This window comes from Oryzias latipes, chromosome 24, assembly GCF_053564925.1.
Source record: "Oryzias latipes strain Hd-rR chromosome 24, Olatipes_Hd-rR_3.1".
In the NCBI taxonomy this organism is placed as follows: domain Eukaryota; kingdom Metazoa; phylum Chordata; class Actinopteri; order Beloniformes; family Adrianichthyidae; genus Oryzias; species Oryzias latipes.
In genome coordinates this window covers 18466932-18488995 of record NC_136260.1, presented here as the reverse complement: position 1 = coordinate 18488995, position 22064 = coordinate 18466932, and the positions used below count along the sequence as shown (strand labels likewise).

The following is a 22064-nucleotide window of genomic DNA, read 5'->3' as shown; positions in this document are numbered from 1 at the left end:
GAATGTTGAAGTGGATGCCACATTATGGCAAAAAGGTTTTTCTCTTAGAATTTTGGGGTTTCGGCCTCAATAATTAATGTAAACTGAAAAAAACGGTGAGACCACTATGTGGAAAACACAAAACGAGATCTAGAAGCCTCCCCATCCTGAAAATCTGTACGACATCCACTCAGTTTGTCACAACATCCCTAACTTATTGTGAGTATTTCTATTTGACCTTATTGCAACTGATTAAATTGGCTGCAAACATTTATTTTCAATACTTGTTTTTTTTTAACTGCTCAGGGTCCCAGGGTTGCTGGAGCCTATCCAGCCACTGTCAGGTGAAGGAGGGGTACACCCTCGATTGTTTGTGTCACACACAGACAGACAACCACTCACACTTACATTCATGGCAAAGGGACAATTTAGCAGTGAAGTGATTAAACATGTCATTGGACTGTGGGAGGAAGCCAGAGTACCCAGAAAACCCCCCCACACATGCTCGGGGAGATGAAGAACCAAGACTTTCTCACTGTGGGTGCTGACCACTGTGAAGCTCTGGATGCAAAAATACTTAATAATGTTATAAATATTGTAAAATGACCAGCTGGGCTTTGATAGAAGATTGTCCCAGATTTAATAAAGAAATGACACTTCTACACCTTTGCCGCATCAACAGGATGGCCACACTTCCTTTCACAGTAAAATGTCAAATAGATAATTGTCTTTTTTATTTGTTTTGTAAAAACTGCATTAATCAATAATTTTCAATCTGTCTTTATGTAAAAGTATAGATTCAATACCCTAATGTTTATTCACTTAATTAAAATTAGATCAACATCACTAAGGTTTTTTTAAGACAAAAAAAATAAAAGCACCAAACGTCAAGGTATTAAAACTTTATTGTTTGTGGAGAGTCAAATATTTGAAGATACAGCATGTAATAATTTCTCATCTTTATCTAGCATTACAATATTAAATCTAACATGTTACCGTGTTACATCACCTAAAGACATTTTTTCGGTGGACGCGTAATGTCCTATGTACAGTTTATAATAATCTTTGTACAAGAAAGATGAAAAATAATAGTTTTTTCATTTCTATCAAATTAGATTCATAAAGTAAATAAGTGTTAGTCATGTTTTAAAGTTGAACAAAAATATTACTTTATTTTATGGAGTCTACTATAGTCTACTCCATTTGTGTCTTTTATATAGTACTCATTGTTTTTTTCAAATGAAGTTGCTGGAAATGTGGCAATGAGTTGCTGCTCCAGTTGAAACTATACAGTGAGGTGCTGGTGGTCATGGGGGGGGGCCCAGACAGGAAACGCGTGGTGCAGTGGTCCACGGACGCCTGCAGAAGGAAAATAAACAGTGGATGAGACTGTGCACAGATGGTGGGAATGTTTTCCTTGGGGGGAGATAAAAAAGAAAAGCTGTAAACACTCACTGCCGTGTGAAGCTTCAGGCTTGGCCCAGCACGCCCTCAAGACGCTGTATTCTTCCGGACACGTCAGCTAGTTTGAGCAGTCAAAGAAGACAAGAAACAAGAGAAAAAGGACCCGAGTTGAGTTGATGCTTTCAAAAACTCTTTTTAGATCAACTTGGTGCCATCTGAGACAACAGAAAGGATATGGTTGGCTGTGAGCTGCTGGATGGCCGCCTGAGTCTGCTTCTGAAAGGCCACCCTGGCCTCACATTTGCAGGGATCCTCCAGCACCTCCACCTTCACCTCTTCACCAACAGAAAGAAAATTTCACATCAGCGTGTGTGGAGAGCACACAGAATACCATCACCTTCCTCTGACATCAAAGAAAGGAAACACATCTTTAAAGGGGTTAGCGGGTGAAATATTAATTTTAACATGATATTCTATAATAGTACCCGGTTATTGTCCAACAAAAGGCTACAGATATCCATAAAGTCAGGAGCTAAACACCAGCTTTTTGTAAAGTCCTTAAACTTCCTGCACTTTTTCATTATTTTGACACATAAATCAAAGCAACAAAAAAAAAGTGTCAGGAATCCAGACAATATGTTCTTACGTTTCAGGGAACATGTTTTCTTGTCCGGATTCAAGACATAACCATTCCAGCACTTGCAGTGATAGGAGGCGTTGGTGCTGACACACGTGTGTTGGCAGTCGTGTCCCATGGCACACGGGTCCACACCTAGAATAAACCGGGATTAAAGACGGCAGCACAGTTTTTGGCACAACCACTCACTGGGGTTTGGGTACTGTGGGCGGCTAAAGTTGCGTCTTCTACGTTGTTTTTCTCACCATCCTTTGCTGGATGTGGCTATGACTTATTTGTGACTTTTCCATCACTTTTAGATACTCAGAGGGAAACTATCAATTTCATGCACCTTCACCACAACTGCTGCTGTGCTGGACAACACGGGTAAAATCACAGAACCCGCAACATCAACAGGACAAAGACACAAAGACATTTTGTGACTGAGGTGATGAGACAAAGAACTGCAAGGCTGAAAAGCATAACATCAACTCCAACAGCTGGGTGTGATGTTGTGAAGTCAAGAAATTAAGATTTCCTGCACTTTTTACAAACATAAATCACAGCAGAAAAAAGTGTCAGGAATCCAGACAATATGTTCTTACGTTTAATGGAACATGTTTTCTTGTCCGGATTCAAGACATAACCATTCCAGCACTTGCAGTGATAGGAGGCGTTGGTGCTGACACACGTGTGTTGGCAGTCGTGTCCCATGGCACACGGGTCCACACCTAGAATAAGCCGGGATTAAAGACGGCAGCACAGTTTCAACTGGCACTCACTGGGGGTTTGTGTTCTGTGGGCATCTTGTGATAGGTAAATGTATGTCCTCTATGTTGTTTTTCCCCCCAACATCCATTGCTGGATGTGGCTGGTTCCAATTTGTGACCTTTCTGTCACTTTTTCATTGTCAGAGGGAAACTATTCATTCACAAACCTTCACCACAACTGCTACTGTGTTGAAAAAGACAGGTAAAGAAGGACAACATTAACAGGACAAAGACACAAAGACATTTCCTGACTGAGGTGATGAGACAAAGAACTTCAAGGCTGAAAAGCATAACATCAACTCCAACAGCTGGGTGTGATGTTGTGAAGTCAAGAAATTAAGATTTCCTGCACTTTTATTAACAAACATAAATCACAGCAGAAAAAAGTGTCAGGAATCCAGACAATATGTTCTTACTTTTCCGAGAACATGTTTTCTTGTCCGGATTCAAGACATAACCATTCCAGCACTTGCAGTGATAGGAGGCGTTGGTGCTGACACACGTGTGTTGGCAGTCGTGTCCCATGGCACACGGGTCCACACCTAGAATAAACCGGGGTTAAAGACGGAAGCACAGTTTCAACTGGCACTCACTGGGGGTTTGTGTTCTGTGGGCATCTTGTGATAGGTAAAATTGTGTCCTCTACGTTGTTTTTCCCAACATCCATTGCTGGATGTGGTTACAATGGCGGAAATAAGCATTTGATGCCTTGCTGATGTTGTAGGTTTGCCCACTTACAAAGAAATTGACTGTCAAGATGAAGCTCTTTGGCATCACTTCAACCTGTCATGTTTGGAGGAAGAGAAATGCTGCATATGATCCAAGAACACTCTCCCCACTGTCAAGCATGAAGGTGAAAGCATGTTTTGAGGGTGTTTTTCTGCACAAGGCTACTTCACCCTGTTGATGGGAGGTTGGATTGATGAGTCATCTGCCGTCAAATCCTGAGTGAACAACAAGCTTCCCTCCACCAGGAGGCCAAAAATGTGTCATGGATGGGTCTTCCAACAGGTTAATAACCTAAACCAAACAAACAAGGCAACCAAAGAATGGCTGAGGAAGAAGCATTTCAAGGTCATTGAGTTGTCTAGTCAGTCTCTGGGCATTAATCCTGTAGAAGACCTATGGAAAGAGCCAAAGCTCAGAGTTGCTAAGTGGCAGCAACTACATCTGAATGATTTAGATGTCATTTGTAAAGTAGAGTGGATCAAAATTTCTCCAAATATGTGTGGAAAACTGTTATTAAACAAGAGACGTCTGACCTTTGTGCTTGATAATAAGGGTTTTGCTAAGTCTTTCCAGCAAGAGGGTTCAAATACTTATTTCCTCCACTGTATGCTAAATATGTAACTTTTGTCATTTTTTTTTAGCTCAAAGTGGAAACGATCCATTCGTACACCTCCACCACATCACAGCCCCATAACAACTGCTGCGTGTTGGAGAACACGGGTAAAATCACAGAGCAGACACACAATAGTAACAGGACAAAGATACAAAGACATTTTGTGACTGACATGATGAGACAAAGAACTGCAAGGCTGAAAAGCAAAACATCAACTCCAACAGCTGGGTGTGATGTTATGAAGTCAAGAAATTAAGATTTCCTGCACTTTTTACAAACATAAATCACAGCAGAAAAAAGTGTCAGGAATCCAGACAATATGTTCTTACGTTTCATGGAACATGTTTTCTTGTCCGGATTCAAGACATAACCATTCCAGCACTTGCAGTGATAGGAGGCGTTGGTGCTGACACACGTGTGTTGGCAGTCGTGTCCCATGGCACACGGGTCCACACCTAGAATAAGCCGGGATTTAAGACGGCAGCACAGTTTCAACTGGCACTCACTGGGGTTTGTGTTCTGTGGGCGGCTTGTGAAAGGTAAATTATTTTTTTCTCCAACATCCTTTGCTGGATGTGGCTGGTTCCAATTTGTGAGTTTTCTGTGACTTTTTCATTGTCAGAGGAAGACTATTCATTCACACACCTTCACCTCAACTGCTGCTGTGTTGAAAAAGACAGGTAAAGAACGACAACATAATAGGACAAAGACACAAAGACAACTCATTACTGAAGTGATGAGACAAAGAACTGAACTGGGCTGAAAAGAAAAACATCAACAGCACAGTAAAACCTCAGTTTTAATTCATTACTAAATGAATTTTCTCTCAAACCAGACCAGAGGAGATACCAAATATTTATAAATATTTGGTTTTTGGAACCAATTCATCTGGAGAAAAAAAAGAAATGAGGTTTTACAGTACATTTTTAAGAAAAAACATGCATGCTTTGATGTCAAAACAATTACAACAAATCCCATTTTTCCCTTTTTGATAGTATCTGAAAAGTTTCAAGTTTAGGACTAACTGAACCCAAAACTTTGCTTGACTTCAAAAACTGGTTCTAGCTTTGACATCTGCAGCCCATGTGGGGGTTTCTGAACATCTGCTCTGGTTTTTCTTTTTTACATCTGCACAAAGGTTAAAGTTCACCAGTAGTAATGGAAATGTTCCACATTCTCCAGAACCCCCGTTTGTAGACTGTAGATGCCCTAAGTGATGAACTAGAACCAGGGTTAATGGAGGAAAAGGTCTCCGGTGCCATTTTTTTTTGTCCTACCACACAGCGTCTCCCTGAACTTGGAGGTGAGCTTCTCGATGACGCCGTAAGTCTCCACGTAGAAGACGTGATCGTCCAGAGGGACGCTGGCCATCAGCTGCAGGGAGCGCATGTCCGCACGGTCCACCCCAACGGCGTACATCTCAACGCCCGAGGCCCGAGCTTCAGCAGACACCTCCTCCACCTGGTCCTGAGGTCGACCGTCCGTTACGATGATTGCCACCTTGGAGATGTTCCTGGAGCGAGGGCGGGCTCCAGACTGCTCCGTGAAGGCTTCATTCATCGCCGTCTTAATGGCCAAGCCGGTCATGGTTCCTGTGGCCAAGGGCTGAATGCGAGCGATGGCCTTCTTCAAGTCCAGTTTGTTAAAATAGTTTTTGAGGAAGAACTCGATCTTGACTGTGCTGGCGTAGTTGACAATGGCCACTCTGGTGGCATCCGGTCCCACATCCAGGGTGTCCACCATGTTGGCAAGGAACATCCTGACCTTCTCGAACTCGGCTGGACGGACGCTGCGAGAGCTGTCGATGATGAAGACCAGGTCCAGGGGACGGCTCCTGCATTGAGCGTCTTCTTCTGCTCAAACCATGGCAGGAACAAGTCCGTTTAATGCATCACACACATAAAACATCACATTTTGTTGTTTCACAGTGAGATAGATGTGGTTAGTCATCCAAAACACAACACATTGAGATGCAAAAAAAGGTGTTTCTAAAGGTGAAATAAATGCATCTCTGCAGGTTTTGACTGTACCAGAAATGATATAGCAATCATTTCAGAGATTAGACTGTTCATCTTACTTTCCTTTCTGGAAAGAATGAAGCCAGACACACAAACATGGATGTGGGACCCCTGCCTGTGTACTCGCATGCACAAATATCCCAATTCGAAACTGAGAATCTTTCTGTTTTCACTGCAAAAACAGAATCTGTGGAAAGTAGAGAGAGCCTTTTTACAAGAAAGACATTTTTCTTTTGTTACAAGAAAAATGATCTTACCAAGAACATTTTTCCATCGCAATAATATTTTAGTTTAAGAAAGAATTTGTCATTTTTTTCTTATATTTTGGTTTCTCACCCCATCTGCAGTTATTTTGCTTATTTAAGAAACATTTTTCAAACTTATTTAACTCATTTCTTGAGGCCCTGTTTTTGCAGTGTGTCTGGTTTTTTTTATAACAGTTTTAGTTCTACGTGTTAGCGGCTAATTTTGTCCTCTCTACCTTTACCTGTCCCTTTTTGTGATTGGCCGCAGAAAAACACAAAGGTTGGATGTGGAAACCATTTAGGAGCAGTGGCTGGCATGAAAAGCAAACCTGACTGGTAATTTTCTACCTGTCTCCACAGGAGTGACGGTGGTGGCGAAGCCGCTTTGGGTACTGACCGGTAGAGTCCAAGGATTGGGGGTCTCCAGCGGCGGAACAGTGGTCACAATGGAGGTCACTGGTGCCACTGTAGATGCAGTTGTTGGCTCTGGTGTGGTGGGAAAGATGGTGGGACGGACAAGTACCACAGGTTTTGGCACCGAGGTGGACTGAGTCGGGCATGGGGCTCTCAGTTTGTAATGGAAGGGGCCTTTGACTGTATGGAGGGGATGAGAGGGAAGAACTGGTGGATATGGACCTTTGTGTGTGTGATGCATGTTTGGTGCCACCGGCCCTTTGAACCTGTGCTGAAAGGGCGGAACAGGAACCAGGGATCTTTGGTAAGTCACGGGCGGAGACAGGGGAATTGGTCGATACACTATCGGCGGAGGGATCCTCGGTGGCTGGAAGCGGTAGTGATACCCTCCTCTAAACGTGTAATCACTTCTGTGATCTACAGACCCACCAGAAAGGAGAAGTGATAGAAAACATTAGTAGGTAAACAGGAAGGTTGTGTAAGATGACAGTGTTGTGTAAGTACTGGTAAAATGATGGCAGTAAGTGATTAGTGGAAGCAGGAGGTCATGGTCAGCTGTGTAGGTGATGTCAGTCAAGCTGAAAATAAATTGTAAAGTCTGAAACTCCTTTAGGCTTTTAGATTTCATGGATGTTCTTTTAAATCTAATTTTCAGGATTTTATTCTTCAAATTGGGATGAATATTGCGCTACTTTAAATTATATTTGTCATTTTATTTTAAGTCTAGCCCCAATGATCCAGACAAAAACAAAAATAAGTCATAATGCACTCTGAAAACCATGCATTATTTATGTCAAAATGGTCATTTTTGTTCTTAAAATGTTCTTTAACATGTTCTTTTATATTACACAAGTTATTGGGGAGTGTATACAACAATTATTATTATGCTGCTTCTATTCATTTCTATTTTAAATTACATATCATTGGATGTGTGTTTTTCTGTAGTACATTAATTTGAAAGAAGTTAATTGTTTATCCAAAATTTCCACTCAATGGTTTTAAGTAATGGAGGTTTTTAGTTTTAACATTATGAGAGGTTAGATTAAAAAGCTGTTAAAATGCTAAACTTTCCTGTCGACTTTACATTTTTTTTTCCAGCTGAGGTAGCAATTACATATGTAAGAAATATTCAGGGTACTTACTTGTTGGATTCAGGGTCCTGAATGGTGGTCGAGCGTTGTGTCTGGCCTGAGCATAACTCTGCGCAGCTATAAGCTGAGGATCCCCGGACCTGAGGTGGTATGTGGCCTGCACAACATCTGACAGCAGCAGGGCTGTGCAGTACAGGAGGCTCCAGGTCCAATGCTTCATCATCATAGCAGCATAAGCGGGTTCCTGGTGATCCAGCCTCTAAGCCTCCTGTTTGAGTCTACTGGTCTGGAGGGTCCTGCTCACCTCTGATGGGTCCAAGTGTCTCCAAATGGGAGGAGACCACAGAGGAACACCCAAAGGTGGGCCCTGACCTGCAGCATAGAAAAAAATAAAATCTCTTCACTTTTTGTGATAATATATAATTATGAGCCTTTATCCTTTCTATTTTACTAAAGCAATTAGTACTTTTATTTAGCAATCATTTTATTGTCAGGCTATTTTATTATTTTTTACTTAAAGAAGTTACATATGTCAACCACTCTGCAATTTTCAAGAAGAGTACTGGAAATCAAAACAAACTAACTTTGAAAGCCTCAAAATGTGTTTGTAGTTAAATATATAGAATGTACGTCATACACTTTTGTGTTTTTCTTTTTGTCATTTGAAGCTATGCAGATAAAATATCCTGCTAGATTTTATGGAAATCATTTACTAAAATTAAACATTTCTTAGCGTAATCAACATCTATCAGAAATTGTCATCATAGCAAAAATTTGTGATTTTCTCGTTAACTATTTTGTCTAGTGTATTAGTGGTTTTGTTTTAAAAGCTAAATGGAAGTTTATGGTCTTTGTGATAGGGCGCCCCCTGCTGGTGTAACCTGAGCATACAGAAAAGTGGTATAAAACTTCATACAAAACAGAATATTTTTGAATAAAAACATTTTATAATATTCGTTTAATTTTAATATAGCTTCCCCTTATAGAATTTAAGGAAGATAAAAAACAACACAAATTTGATCCGAGACATTTATTGAAGTCAAATTTAATTCCACTGGGACAAAGTAATAATATCAGAAAAGGCATGAGAGCAAAGGGGTGGTTGTAATGACTGCATGCAGCTGACTTTGTCTATCTGCTGGAACTCTATCAGCTGATGGTCAGACGCCCAGCTGAGCCTTCATCCGCCGGTCCTTCATCGAGTTCTCCCTCCTTATTCCAGTACCAGCAGCGGTTCTCCAGATTTTGGGCATTTTTTCCTTTGAAAAAAACAAACCCCTTCAACTAAGATGCATGAGCCGATAAGCATGCGACAAGTAGTGCGAACAAAGCGGCCGTTAGTTTCAGAGGTGAAAAGAAGGGAAAACAAGAGAAGGTGCTCCGCGGTCAGCTCCCTCTGGAAACCCAATCGCTACGTCTGCTCAGACAACGGAGCAGCAGAGGGGCTGCTAAGGAATCAAATCACAACAAAGCAAATAAATAACCAACAAAAAGTGCAAGAAACTAAATTCTCAAGTGGAGCAAAGCTCTTTTTTTTGTTTTTTAGGGAAATATTAACTAGATCTAACAAGTGGATTGTCAAAAGTTCTTAACATTGAATCTATTGATAGAATGGTGCTGGGTTGATGAAAGCATTTTAAACTATTTCATTTTCACATATCCCTTTTGACTAAGACTTAAAAAAGGCTGATGGGAAGGGGGTCGGGGGGTCCTTCTGTCACTTTTCAAACCACAGCATTCACACGTTTTTAAATCACAGATTTCAGCTTCTCGCTCCTCATATCTGCAGGATTCTTCAAAGCGACTTTAAGAAAAACGGCGGAAACGTTTTCACAGGCTTTACACAGACACAGCGGCCCAGAGATGGGATGAGAGCGGAACGGCGTTCAGGAAGGGTCTCGTGAAGGAATCTAGGAATGCATATGATGGCTGTGTGTCCATGTGGGTTCAGGAACGGGGGCGGCTTCTTAGGCGGGCATGTAAGGAGGAGGTGGGTCCTTCTCCGGCATCTTCATTGCCATCTCATAGGTGGGAAGGATGTACTAGGAAAGAAATACACAAATATCTTTAACTTTTAGGAAAACAGGCAGATTAATTCCATTTTTTAAAAGGAAGATTAAAAATGTCAATTGAGAGAAAAATACAAAGTTGTTTCAGTTTTTTATTTGTTGTTCTGCGGTTAAAATCTTACTTGTCAAATCGAAAGTTTTTCTCAAATAAAAAGGACAAATCGCAAAGGATGATATATTTACTCATTTTGGAAAAGAATATTTCAGATATTCTCATTTAGCAGACTAGCTCAATGTCACTGGACTCTGGCAGTAAACAAACAACCCATAATTTTCTTTATACGCACCCTCAGTCAGTAGAAAAATGCCACAAGAACATATTAAAAAAAAAAACAGAGGGTCTTTAAGTCGTGGTGGTCAGATCAAAACAGAAATGCATGAATCTTTAACAAATTCCTTCTCCCTGCAGATTACCTGAGGGGGAGTCTCAAAGGCTGGGTAGACGGCGATCTCCGGCATGTTCCTGTTGTTGATGTACTTGTAGCAGTTCCACACACAGTTGATCAAGTAAGCCTGGAAAGAAGAGAAGAGCTTAGCATGGTTTACTCTGGAGCCACTGCTGCTATTTAAGAGAAATCAAACATGTGCGACGGTCTATTCACACTAATCCAAACAGAATTGGAATCATCTATGATCTATGCTGCTGCATGTCCAAAGGCAACGTAAATTTGCTCCATAAAAGGTGGATTTCATTCACTTTCTTCCCAGACGGAACATTCTATGACCTACTGACCAGCAGTGACCCTGCAGGTCGCGCAGTGATGACCTCACCTTGAGGATGATGAGGAAAGCAAAGAAAACCAGCACAAACAGCAGCAGGCAGCTGGAGTTCATGGACAGGAGGTTATCTTTGTAAGGGAAATCCGGCTGTGGAGGGAAGGAGAAGAGATCAAACGTCAACAGCTTTAAAAAAAACTCTGATGGAGAGCAGTGTAAAATAAATAAATGGGTGAATAAAAGTGGGAGCAGACAGACCAGCTGATCCAGGTAGTCCCTGATCCTGGGCAGGTAGGTGAGAGAACTGATGGCCACCAGGCAGCTCAGAGCAAAGTCAAAGAGCTGGTAGCAGAAAAAGGGGATGAGCCAGCCGTCGCGGTGCTGAAGACGATAAACAAAAGGTTACCCACTTGGACAAATGTTTACTCATGCAGGAAGGACCGCGTTTGCACCTTTCAACCACGTCTCCAAACAACAGTTTGGCCATAAAGTGGACAATAGTCCTTTAGTTTTATGGTTAGAAGATTTTCTCACAAAGTTCACATGATGTTTCTATTTAGAAACTACACCAGACATGGTTGAAATAGCAAAATGATCTTTTAATCTAACCAACTGATTATTTATTCTCCAGCTTTGACAAGAATCTACTACCTTATACCAGTTGATGTTCTATGTTTACAACAGTAAGGACTGAATGAAATACTTCCACCTGCTTCACTACAGACCGTCTGTCTAGTGTTCTGGGGGGGGGTTATGCATTCTACTTTAGGTATGCAGTCATCTACAAGCTCCACCACAAAAGCCTATCAAACCTGTCAGTGTTGCTGCCGTTAAGCAGGTCTGGGAGGCAAAGATGACATGAGGTGAGACAACAAACTACATCATTAATACTTGAAAAGTCTCATTTAAAACAGACAAACGTGGAGTTTTGAAGCGTCTTGGCTTTGACTTACTGTTCGCCTCTGCTGCAGCTATTCCACAGCTACAAATCCACGTGTTTTCAGTGAAATGTGCATAAACGGGGATGTTTCTGCAGAACTTACAGTGATGGCTCCATACACCATCATGGCACTGATGGTGAGCATCAGCAAGGAAATGGCGAAGCCAACACAGGCGTTTTCTGTATAAACAAAGGAAAGGCTCTGAATAAACATGCAGTGTCTTTCCAGTTCAGCTGTGGTTTGAATCCGCTGTAAGACGGACAGCCTCCAGGCGCTCTCTCTATCATACTCCCTCTGATTTAATGGCCGGCTCTGGGGAGCATTAAGCCGCCCGCTTTCAGTTGCACAGTAAAGTAAGAGTCAGTCTGTGATAATTAAATGGTCTGCCTTTCATATCCTCTTTTCTCTCCATCACTGGCGGCCGCAGAGGTCCAGTTCAGACGGATTCCTTTGTTGTTCAGCATGAACTTCTCTGAAAACCATCAGCAACTGGACTGAGAAATAACTGTGCGCTCCATTCAGGTGATAATAGTTTTACTTGGACAAAGCCAAAAAAGCAAAGATATTTGTTGATTTTTCAAGCATGATTACTTTTGCCAAATGAATTATTTGTACTGGTCCTTAACCAACAACTTAGAATAAAATTATGTTTTGAAAGAATTCACTCTGATCATCTTTTGATCAAGTGTTCCCATTGGCCTTTTATTTATGATTATGTCAAGATCAAAAACCTGTTGTTTTCTAGGACATAGTTTCTGCAGAGAGGTAGTAATTCAGTAGAAACTTGCCTTTGAGTAATGGGTGGGACTGTTGGCATGGAGCAACCCCGTCCCCCCTTCCCCATCCCATTCCCAACAGCTCAGAGCAGGCAGCTTGTGGCCTACTGAGCATATTTTCTACGTCACAAGTAAAGTTCAAATTAAATGTAAGGTCTCATTAGTCGTCATACTCCGAAGGGTCAATTGACCCACCACCCTGGGGGAGGGGTGAGCTGCAGACAGCTGACCCCGGTGGTTTAACTCCCCAATCCATGCAGGGAGGAATTGGCTCCCATTTTTGATATTGACTTGACCATGGACCCAGGGCGAACACTCTTCCACTAGGCCACTGAGCTCTTTTTCAAACAGCATTATATCGATGTGAACAAAGAAATACTCAGAAAATGAATTTTAAGCTTAATCTTCTTCATACACGTCTTCCATTGTGAGAAAAATGCCATCAAAAACACTATTTTCGTCGAATACTTTAAATAAATCAGAATGAAATACTGCGAAGTGGGGGTTCTTTTTCCGTAATCCTTTAATATTTTCACTAAAACATGACAAGGAAGAGAAAAAAAGCTACCTGATGACTAATATAGCTGTAATGCAGGTCAAGGACAATAGCATCTTAAATACTAAGACGCTGCAAGACTTCTTCTGTAAATTGTGAACAAACACATGCGCCTCATGTCTTGACATGAGTGTCTATGCTTGCTTTAAAAAACAAAATAAACAAGCTCTACATCCCAACAACTGTTTACTATAATCAATCATGCAGTCTTGAAGGCAGAATACTGGGATTCAACTATACCCTGTGATGTATGATGGGAAGTAAATGTATCTGTTTCTGTGGGTTAACAACTTTCGGCAGACAGACATCTTGTTCAATGACGGTTTAATGAAAGCTGAACAATATAAATGAAAAGCAAATGATTTTCCGTACCGGACATCCTGTCAGAGGCAAAGTAGTGGTCAATGACCTCATACTGAAGGTCAATGGTGGGCACATTCTCCGGGTGGGTCACAGCGACCGTCAGCAGGATACCCATCAGCAAGTTAACCACCTGAATCCAGGAAGAAAAAACAATTTTAGAAAGGGCCCCATTGAAATAAATGCATTAATTGTGTTTACATAAAAACCATAATAGTGCATTTAATAACTTGCAAGTACAAAGTCATGGTAGAGCAGGTTAGCTGTTCACTCTTACACACCTTTCTTAATATGGTGATGCGAGAAGAAAAACAACAGAACCGCTGAAATAAATCAACACTACATGCAAAGCAATGGAAAGAGAAAAACAAGAGCAAAAAAAGGGTTCAAACAACAATTTGTTCTTTGAAAAAAACAAGATAATTTTGAGCAGATTGTAAAATATGAGCTGTTTTTCCTCTTGTTTGTTTCCACCAATCTCTAAAGCAATAAACTCTTATGTGATCCTGCTTTAAAATCCAGAACAGGTTAGATAGACAAAAACACAAGTGCCTCGTGCAGCTTCAAGTATATTCAACTGGGATTTTCGTCATCTTCGCGTTTTAATTTTCTACAAATCTTGCTCCTTTTAATCAGTATGCATATTAGTAAAGACAATGGCAGTGCCGTTTTCAACAAAGCTGCCTTCCACAGGCTAATAAAATGGCATAAAAAAACAATTAACTATAATATGTTAGTACCAAGAAGCAAGATGTAGCAATTTGCTGGTGTATTGCAAATTTTAGGTAAAAAAAAAAAAAGTAAAACACATTTGATCTGTTATTTATTTAGCTACTTTAACTTTGCTGAGCCTCTTTCCACTAAAATAGCAAAAATACAAACTAGTGAATAGATCTGTCATAGGGGATGATAACACATATCCAAAATAAATAAATAAATAAACAAACAAATAAATAAATAAATACCCAGAACCTCTTCTCGATTTTGATGGGAATGGGAAACATAAATAGATGTTAAAAGACAAATAAGCCTTTAAGTCAATAAAACAAAACAATGACAAGACAAAAAGAGGTGTGTGTGTGGGGTCAGCAAAATATAAATCATATTTGAATGTTTTAATTGCATAATTTTTCTCATACCTTTTCTGATTAAGATGGATGATCTTGTGGGATTTTAAGTGTTTCAGCTACGTTTAATTCACGATTGAACAAATAAAAGCATTTTTAGTAAAACGTAGACGTTAAAGTTTGGGTTAAAAATATGATTCAGTCTGGTTATTATTATTTCATAAAATATCACCAAGGAGGACTTAAACGCTACAGGACACTAAACCCTCTGTTCTGTTGTGTGTCTGTCTGCCACCGAAATACAATAAATTATTCGGTGCCTTTAAAAAGTACGACATAAAATGTGACAAATATTGACATCAGTCCAGTTTTTCGACGTGGACAATTCAACAGCGCATTTACGATGAAAAAGTGAGAGAAAGTCACGACACGCGAGATCTTTCCCTCGATTCCGCAACTATTTTGGCTGATCATGTCGGCGACTGCAACAAGTTTACAATTCCAGATATCAAAAAAAACATCAAGTAACATATAAATATAGGGTTTTTACGTAGTCATTTAGGCCTTTCCGTTATACTAAACCAATATTTGAGACATCGGAAAAAAACACAAGCGAACAAGCTAGCGCTAACCGCAGCTTTCCGTTAGCATAACTTTGGCACATAGATGTTTTTTCCGCTCTAAAAATACAATCCAAATAACATTTACTTGTCTACAAATCTTAAAAACTACACATGAAATAATAAACCTAATTGTTTATAAACGCGAGTAACGTGTTATGTAATTTTTCACCGCATAACAGTTGACAACACATGCTAGCGTTGGTAGCATGACCGCTTTTTTGCGAACCATTTTACGTACAATGTACCACGTTCCCAGGATGATGGTCCCTGTTCGGACATGGCAACATCCACAACACCGGGTGGTGTACAGTCGATCTCGACTTGGTTTAAAATGATGCATGTCCTCCACGAGCGTGGGAAGAAACATCTGGAACACGGATCGAGTCGGGGGGCAAAATGTCCTCAGCGTCAACAGTTAGCGAGCGATCGACGAGAAACGCCCACCCGCTGCCCAGAAGACCTGCGCACACGGCGAATGACAACAAACGGCAGAGAAGGCGGAGCTACGTGTGAGTGACAGGAGTTTTAGCCAATGGCAGGAAATAAATTCATTTTATTTATTTAAAAAAATGTTTAAATATAAAATGAAAAATGTATGCATGTATAAGGATAATAATAATAATCATACTCATAAACTGCATTTATAAAGCACTTAAATCGTCCACACAGACCGGAAGTGCTGTGCAGTCACAGAGAGATCAAAATCTATAAAATAATGGACAAAACAATATTATAAGTGTACAAAGAAATGCTCAAAGTTTCATTATAAAAACAAAACACGACAGACATTTCATTAAAACAGGCAATTATGTAGACTCTCGAACATGAATTGAGATTTTTCCAGAGTATATATATATGAAAACAATTTAACAGTCTTTTGACAAAGTAATCAACCCAACATAAAATAGGTGAGCCATTAAAGCTAGGTGTTCGATGCTTTCTCCATCTGCCTGACAGAAAGAGCACTTTTTACAAACATCAGTGAAAACCTGATGAATATAATCTGTTACTGGATAAATATCGACCTGCTCTTGTGTCTGCACATACCGATTTTCAGCAACAACAAAAAAGCATTAAAATTCAATTTTTACATGCATTAAGGCTCCCTGTCTTTGTCAGTAACAAAGAAAATGAAGTATATTATTAAATAAAATAAAAATATTTTTAATCTATAACCTTTGGGTTGCTTCGTTTTTTTTAATTAATATTTGAAAGTAGAGGTAAAACTGAAATTGTATGTGCATTGTCACCTTAAACAGACAGCTCCTGTCCTGGTGATGAAACCTTTTGGAAATTCTCCATTTGCTGTGTTTTTACACACAGAGTAAAGCTGGGCATGTATACAGACAGTTCAGTAAAAATCATCTGGCTTGCAGATAGCACATCTTCCATTCACAGCATCGAAAACAGAAAAACAGATGTTCACTCAGCCAAGTTAAGGATCCTATTTTTGGTAAAAATGGAAAAGGAAACTGAGCGTTTCTGAGAAAGATGACTGGAGTAGCTATACTAGACATACGGGTTCACCCATGACTAATGAGATTACTGGAATGGATGGGGCGGTGCTGCAAAAGTCCTCGAAATGACTCCTGGATTCTTGCAACAACAAAAAAAAAAAAATTAAAGGACAGCCCTGCAGTGAGCAGACAACTTATCACCCTACTTTTGATTTTATGCCAATAGGAATAGGAGCATAAAAAATATTGACCATCTCTACATAAACAACATGGTGACATGTAGAAGGATCTCTGATGAAGAATACCTCGAACAAAACACATTTATCCCTGACTGTAGCAAAAATTAATCCTTTTAACGTTTGAATTTATTTTTAATGGCAGAAAATTCTGATTTCTGTTAGTCTGTTTTTCTTTTTAGGAAATGTATGAATCAAAACTGACCTGTGACCCACAAATGTCAAAAGCATCACATGCAAAAAGTGGTCTTCATGAAGTAATTTATTTACAAAGAATATGCAAATATATTCGATATTTGTGGTTTAATGGAAGCTTAATGTGGTCTGTTGGCATATTTTGAACAAGACAAGTACATTTATTGTATTTTATGGAAAGAAAGGTTGTAGCCTTAGACTTTTGCCATTTCTTTTTACGTCAAAACAACTAAACATTTACATGAATTAGACCCAAATATGCATAGGTCAGCGTTAGTTGAAATAGAAAAAGATTTAAATTTAACTGTAGGTGGGGAAAAAAATCATGCTTGTGGCTATGAAAAGTAGGATTAAAAGGATTTAAAGGGTTTTTAATCACCTGTAATTATTTTTTTTAAATAAAATGCTCGGAAAAAAAGAGGCCATCAAATAAATAGATGGAAAATACAATGAAAAAAAATATATATATATTTAGCCTAATCACCCCACAGATTTATGAACTAAGTCTCATTTAAAATAGAATTTTTTTTAAATCAAATTAAAACCATAAACACATTGGCTCACCGTTGCCATGTGTAAAAGAAAAACTTTTGGTTAATAATGTAAGGAAAACTATCAATATTATTTGAGAAATTAGTTGCATTGTGGCTCTAGAGAGAAAGGGGGAAATTTACAGCAGCTCCCCAAAACAAAAACAAAAAGTTAAGCAGCTTTAACATTTTGATGGCAAAAATTATTATATTAGTATAATTTATGTGATTTCTCTTTTGCCCAGAAGCCCCCCTTCATCCTCCCTTTTCTTCCACTTGTAGATCAATATTGCTGTTATCGTAGCTCCGATTGCCGCTCCCGTTAGAACCCCTGCAATCATGCCTGTTGAGACCAAATGTGCAAAGATTTTATGTGCAGTGTGACTCAGCTGCAGCACACAAACAAAAAAAGGAGATGCATGGATACAAATATTAATAAGTACCAGCCAGAACTTCTTCCTTTTCCCAAAAATGCCTGCCATTTTCCAAAAACACAAATCCGGACGCGGAAATTCTAGTAGAAGAAGCCTGCAAAATAAGAATTTGAATGGTTTTTACACAATTTTAAAAAGAAATAATGAACAGAGAAAATCGATTGATTTGTTTATCGTTACACCCCAACAAAATATGGATGCAGTGTTTAGCACAAGAACTGATCCAGATACCATCAGAGTGTCAGCTGGTAGCTTCATCCTCCCAGAATCCATCGTTTTGTGTACCTCTCCTAAATGATCTCCTTCTGGCTCCTCATCTATGTTTTTACCTTCAACGGGAGAAACTAGAGGCAGAGAGAAGAAGGAGCGCACTGTGAGAACATGCTGGGAAAAACAAAAACAAAAAAAAAAACAGTATAGTGTAGTGCAGTATAGAATAGTATAGTGGGATTAGCAGAGCGCTTTGATTTACCATGATCTGACCAATCTCCTGACCCAGAACTCTCCAAATCAATTCCTGATCCTTCCAAGTCCTCTGGAAGGCCAGAAATCTACAACAGAGACATAAAAATATATAAATTAGGATGCAGAGTCAGTGCAGATCACAGCCAAAGTGCAATTAAGAGACGATCAGATGCAAAGATACAAAGTCCTGCTGCAAAAACAAAGACACACACTTCCTCTTTGACAGCCAGATGTTACCCCACAGAAAAATGGTGGTAGGTTCACCACGTGATTTTAAAAAAAAGAAAAAGAAATCAGCTAATAAATTCCGAAATTTGTTCAGAAACTGTTTACTAAAACTTTAAATCAAGAAGTGTAGCATATAACTGATATCTTAAACTTATGCAGAGGTTGCCACACTGTCAACAAAAGGCATTTGAGAAAACTATACATTTTAAATGCCCGTTTTAACTAATGGTCGTTTTAACGTATTGTATTTACCAATTAGAATAAATGAAATAATTTTAAAAAGAAGTGCGTGTAGACGACTGATCGGTCACAGGGCCAAACAGCTTACAAAACGCGTAACTGTGTATTTGAAATAATGAGAACATACCATAAAAAATTCATATGGAACCATAAACAACATAAACATATTTCAACAAAAGTTGTACTTTTAGGGCGTCTTAAATTACATTTTAGAGGGGGGGGGGGGGGGGGGGGGAAATCAAAGTTTTCGAGTGAGATAACAGGAAGTGGGTAAGAAAGAAAGCGATGACGTTTCCATCGCTTAAAAACGCAACAGACGAACTTTGACTTACCGAGCTCGTGACAGCAGGAATTAAACCAGCAACTAGAACTAACGAAGCTGGTAAAATGAACCGCATGTTTGCGTTTTCTTTGTTTAATCTGGTGTCGATTCTGTCTTTCTGGCGTATCGCTCCTCACGGCACCTGCGGAAATACAGTGACTGAACCCAAACCACGCCCACACCTGTGTTTTGATAGTACCGGTAATAAAGTCCACCTGTGACTGACTGCTTAGGTGTGTCACCTGTGACGTAACATCATGAGTTCATATTTTAGTATGGTGTTATAAAATAAACACCTCAATATTCTAGACTCTTGTTTATATCAAAATACAACAAAAATATTTTCAAATTTTAATAAAAGCAGCATGTTTTTGCTTTAATTTGCATCTTTTTAAAAACTTCTTTACCTGGCGGATGGATAGGCCATCTTAAATTGTGCTGAAACAGTAACCTTTAAAAGAATGTACTCAAGTGTGAGCAAAAAGTATCCAAACATTTAAGTAAACATGTAAATACCTCAAAACTTTTTAAAACAGAAAAAAAAGAGAATAAAAATCTAAGAATTTTTAGATACTAAAAGAAAACATTTCAAAAGAAGTGAAAAGGGAAACATACTATTTACAGTATTTTTGTATAATAATGTCGAGAATCATTTAGGAACAGAATAAAAAAAACTGTTGGTCAATATTAGACATTAACATTAATGCCTGAACTGATAATAGATTTTTGTAATTTATAACATCAAAATTCAGCTGAGATTTTTAAAGGCGATCACCAAAAATTACTTTTAGAAAGTAGTATTACAGCAATCTCTGAAAAATATATTTTTAATAAAATTTTCCAAACTAATATTGTGCTGAATATTGTGCAAATATAAATGGTAAAGTTTTCAAAACCAAAATACAAATATAGCTCATCTTGGATGGATACAAGTACTTTTTCACCATAAAGTTTTTTAATTTAACACTTGTAATAAAGAAAAAAAAATCCTTACTAATCATTTCTGGCTCCTTTTCTCCCCTTCCAGGACAGCAGTTGGCTCAAAACCAAACAAGTCAAGAACAAACACGCATGAACGAAGGTCAAATGTTAGAAGAACAGTTTAATCATACATCGTCATATTTCTGCTTCCAAAAGTGAGTTTGTTTTCTTCATCCAACATCTGGAAATGTACATAAGGCCACCTGAAAATGTACATGACTGACAGTGTGACAAAACTCATATGTTCATATTTATATAATTGACAGTATTTTACATTGCTTTTGCTTACAAGGTAGGAGCTGTTCCAAAATACAGCACTCTTCTGTACAAAAATAAGTCATCATATCCTGTTTTTGTGGTAGCGGAGGACTAAAATACACCCTCCGTTTTGGTGCAGAGTGATTACTGTTTAAACTGTCACACATCAGAGGGACTATCAACAGTGGATGTTACAGCTTTAGTACAAATAAAGGCTGGCCTTTCCACAAATTATAACCCAAAAAAAAGCCAGATTGTGAAGCCATAAAGATTTTTTTTTTCTTTAAAATAACACTTGATCAAATAAAACTGTATACATTATGTTCAAGGGGGAAAGGAGTGATGAATATACACACATCTAAATGCACATTTGCCTTTTTCCCCCTCCCCAAAAAAAAGTGTAAAAGACATCCCATTTACAGCATAAACGTTTACAAATGTACAACTGTACAGACGAAATAAAAGCATCACTACAAATTTAGAGCAAGGCCTGTCAAACACACCAACTAGACACATTTTTTTCAATTTCAACTAATAATTTTACACTTATTACCTGCACATATACTACATATAATCTACAATCCATATGAAGTAAAGAAGTCATTACTACAAGCGTTTTCAGCGGAAATGTGGAGCTTTGGATGGCCGCCGCCCCCCGCCTCATAAACCAAACTAATGAGGATTTAGCAAGAAAGAGAGAAAGAAGCAGATCAAATTGAAAAGCAGAACAGCCCATCGGGTTCTTGAATCACCTTTAAATTATTTGTACTACAGCTACTTGATTTCACCTCAGCATGTTTTCTCTCTTTGTCAGGCGGTGGGGGGTTCCATCACAGCTGCCCTTCTACCCAAAAGCAACAATTTTACTCGTACATAAAAGGTGCTATACATCGCTAAACTACTTCTAAGCAAGAGTTGATTATTTAGTACATAAAGTTAATAGTTTTCTAGAGCAGTGTTCATTTCAAAACTACAAGACAAATGTTACACAAAGTAAAAAAAAAAAAAAAGGAATTTAAAAGATTAAAAGATGCATGCCGACACATTTCCCAATCCCCAAACTCCCACAAAAAACCCAGCCCTTCCATTATGGTCATTTTATATTAAGATTAAACCAGTTTACATCGTCTCTGTAAACCACTACTCATGCTCTTCGTCTGCGAAGACCAAACTGTTCTTCTTGCATAACCCCCAGAGTGATCACCTGGACGGAGGAAAGTAGAACGGCTGGAAACGGGGCTCAGTGAACAAACAGCAGCATACGTTTGCCTGTTTGTGACATTAAAGAAAAAAAAATGAAATAAAATAGAGGCAGAATCTATGCTGCTGCAGTAAACGTACATCCCCCACCAGGTCTGGAAAAGGAGGCAAGAAAAAGAAACAACTCAAACACTATCAAAGACACCCAAGGCCAAGGTAGTGTCCTGAAGGCCTCTGGGTAAATGCGGCACACGCCACTTGCCTGTGGATGGAGGCGTCCTTTGTATTGTATTACTCTTTAAAACGAATCAATCGGCTCCTTTGGCATGGGGCAATGTGTTACTCTGTGTGGGATGCTGTACAAATATTATTCAATTGCCCAGACTCGATTAAATCAGCTGACATAAAACATCAGGTTAGAAAAAAACAAAAAACAGAACGGAATCGTGTTTTAAAAGGATCACTGGGTAACTTTACAAAGTCACTTGCTGGTGTTAACTGTAAGAATTTCAGCAAATGTTTTAACAAGA

The 22064-nt window shown here is 39.1% G+C and overlaps 3 protein-coding genes across 6 annotated transcripts; all 3 read right to left on the bottom strand.

Annotated features, from left to right (window-relative positions):
- Positions 1-866: 866 nt before the first annotated feature.
- On the bottom strand, positions 867-8898 carry matn3a (matrilin 3a). Of its 4 annotated transcripts, none has more exons than XM_078942627.1 (10): positions 7931-8898; positions 6772-7205; positions 5389-5964; positions 4441-4566; positions 3186-3311; positions 2605-2730; positions 2030-2155; positions 1621-1718; positions 1435-1505; positions 867-1338 (listed from the first exon to the last, which is right to left on the bottom strand). In XM_078942627.1, exons 2-9 carry the CDS (start codon positions 6932-6934, stop codon positions 1449-1451), a joined length of 1398 nt encoding a protein of 465 aa, XP_078798753.1. In that variant the 5' UTR covers positions 6935-7205; positions 7931-8898; the 3' UTR covers positions 867-1338; positions 1435-1448. The 4 variants fall into 4 exon arrangements, with proteins under 4 accessions (XP_078798753.1, XP_078798751.1, XP_078798754.1 ...); XM_078942625.1 differs by having other exon boundaries at positions 6723-7205; positions 7931-8208; XM_078942628.1 differs by lacking the exon at positions 5389-5964 and having other exon boundaries at positions 6723-7205; positions 7931-8205.
- laptm4a (lysosomal protein transmembrane 4 alpha) lies at positions 8895-15457 on the bottom strand. The gene is made up of 7 exons (XM_004083451.3): positions 15227-15457; positions 13311-13431; positions 11709-11785; positions 10924-11046; positions 10720-10815; positions 10363-10461; positions 8895-9921 (listed from the first exon to the last, which is right to left on the bottom strand). The coding sequence occupies exons 1-7, from the start codon at positions 15353-15355 to the stop codon at positions 9847-9849; spliced, it is 720 nt and encodes a 239-aa protein (XP_004083499.1). The 5' UTR covers positions 15356-15457; the 3' UTR covers positions 8895-9846.
- A 1468-nt stretch (positions 15458-16925) lies between these two features.
- LOC101171049 (uncharacterized) lies at positions 16926-19285 on the bottom strand. Its single transcript, XM_023952822.2, has 5 exons — positions 19106-19285; positions 18313-18391; positions 18072-18184; positions 17850-17934; positions 16926-17749 (listed from the first exon to the last, which is right to left on the bottom strand). Exons 1-5 carry the CDS (start codon positions 19169-19171, stop codon positions 17628-17630), a joined length of 465 nt encoding a protein of 154 aa, XP_023808590.1. The 5' UTR covers positions 19172-19285; the 3' UTR covers positions 16926-17627.
- Between the last annotated feature and the right edge of the window lie 2779 nt (positions 19286-22064).

Excerpts from the sequence above, each read along its gene's own strand:
- laptm4a (XM_004083451.3), bottom strand. The coding sequence starts at position 15,355 with ATGTTTCTTCCCACGCTCGTGGAGGACATGCATCATTTTAAACCAAGT. Across the intron at positions 10,816-10,923 it reads GGGACTACCTGGATCAGCTG|CCGGATTTCCCTTACAAAGA; the intron begins GTCTGTCTGCTC and ends TTCCCTCCACAG. Across the intron at positions 10,462-10,719 it reads CTTTCCTCATCATCCTCAAG|GCTTACTTGATCAACTGTGT; the intron begins GTGAGGTCATCA and ends TCTTCTTTCCAG.
- LOC101171049 (XM_023952822.2), bottom strand. The coding sequence starts at position 19,171 with ATGCGGTTCATTTTACCAGCTTCGTTAGTTCTAGTTGCTGGTTTAATT. Across the intron at positions 18,392-19,105 it reads TTCCTGCTGTCACGAGCTCG|ATTTCTGGCCTTCCAGAGGA; the intron begins GTAAGTCAAAGT and ends TCTCTGTTGTAG. Across the intron at positions 17,935-18,071 it reads TACCAGCTGACACTCTGATG|GCTTCTTCTACTAGAATTTC; the intron begins GTATCTGGATCA and ends CTTATTTTGCAG.
- matn3a (XM_078942625.1), bottom strand. The coding sequence starts at position 8,105 with ATGATGATGAAGCATTGGACCTGGAGCCTCCTGTACTGCACAGCCCTG. Across the intron at positions 5,965-6,722 it reads CGTCACTCCTGTGGAGACAG|AAGAAGACGCTCAATGCAGG; the intron begins GTAGAAAATTAC and ends TGGTTTGAGCAG. Across the intron at positions 2,156-2,604 it reads GAAAACATGTTCCATTAAAC|GTGTGGACCCGTGTGCCATG; the intron begins GTAAGAACATAT and ends GGTTTATTCTAG.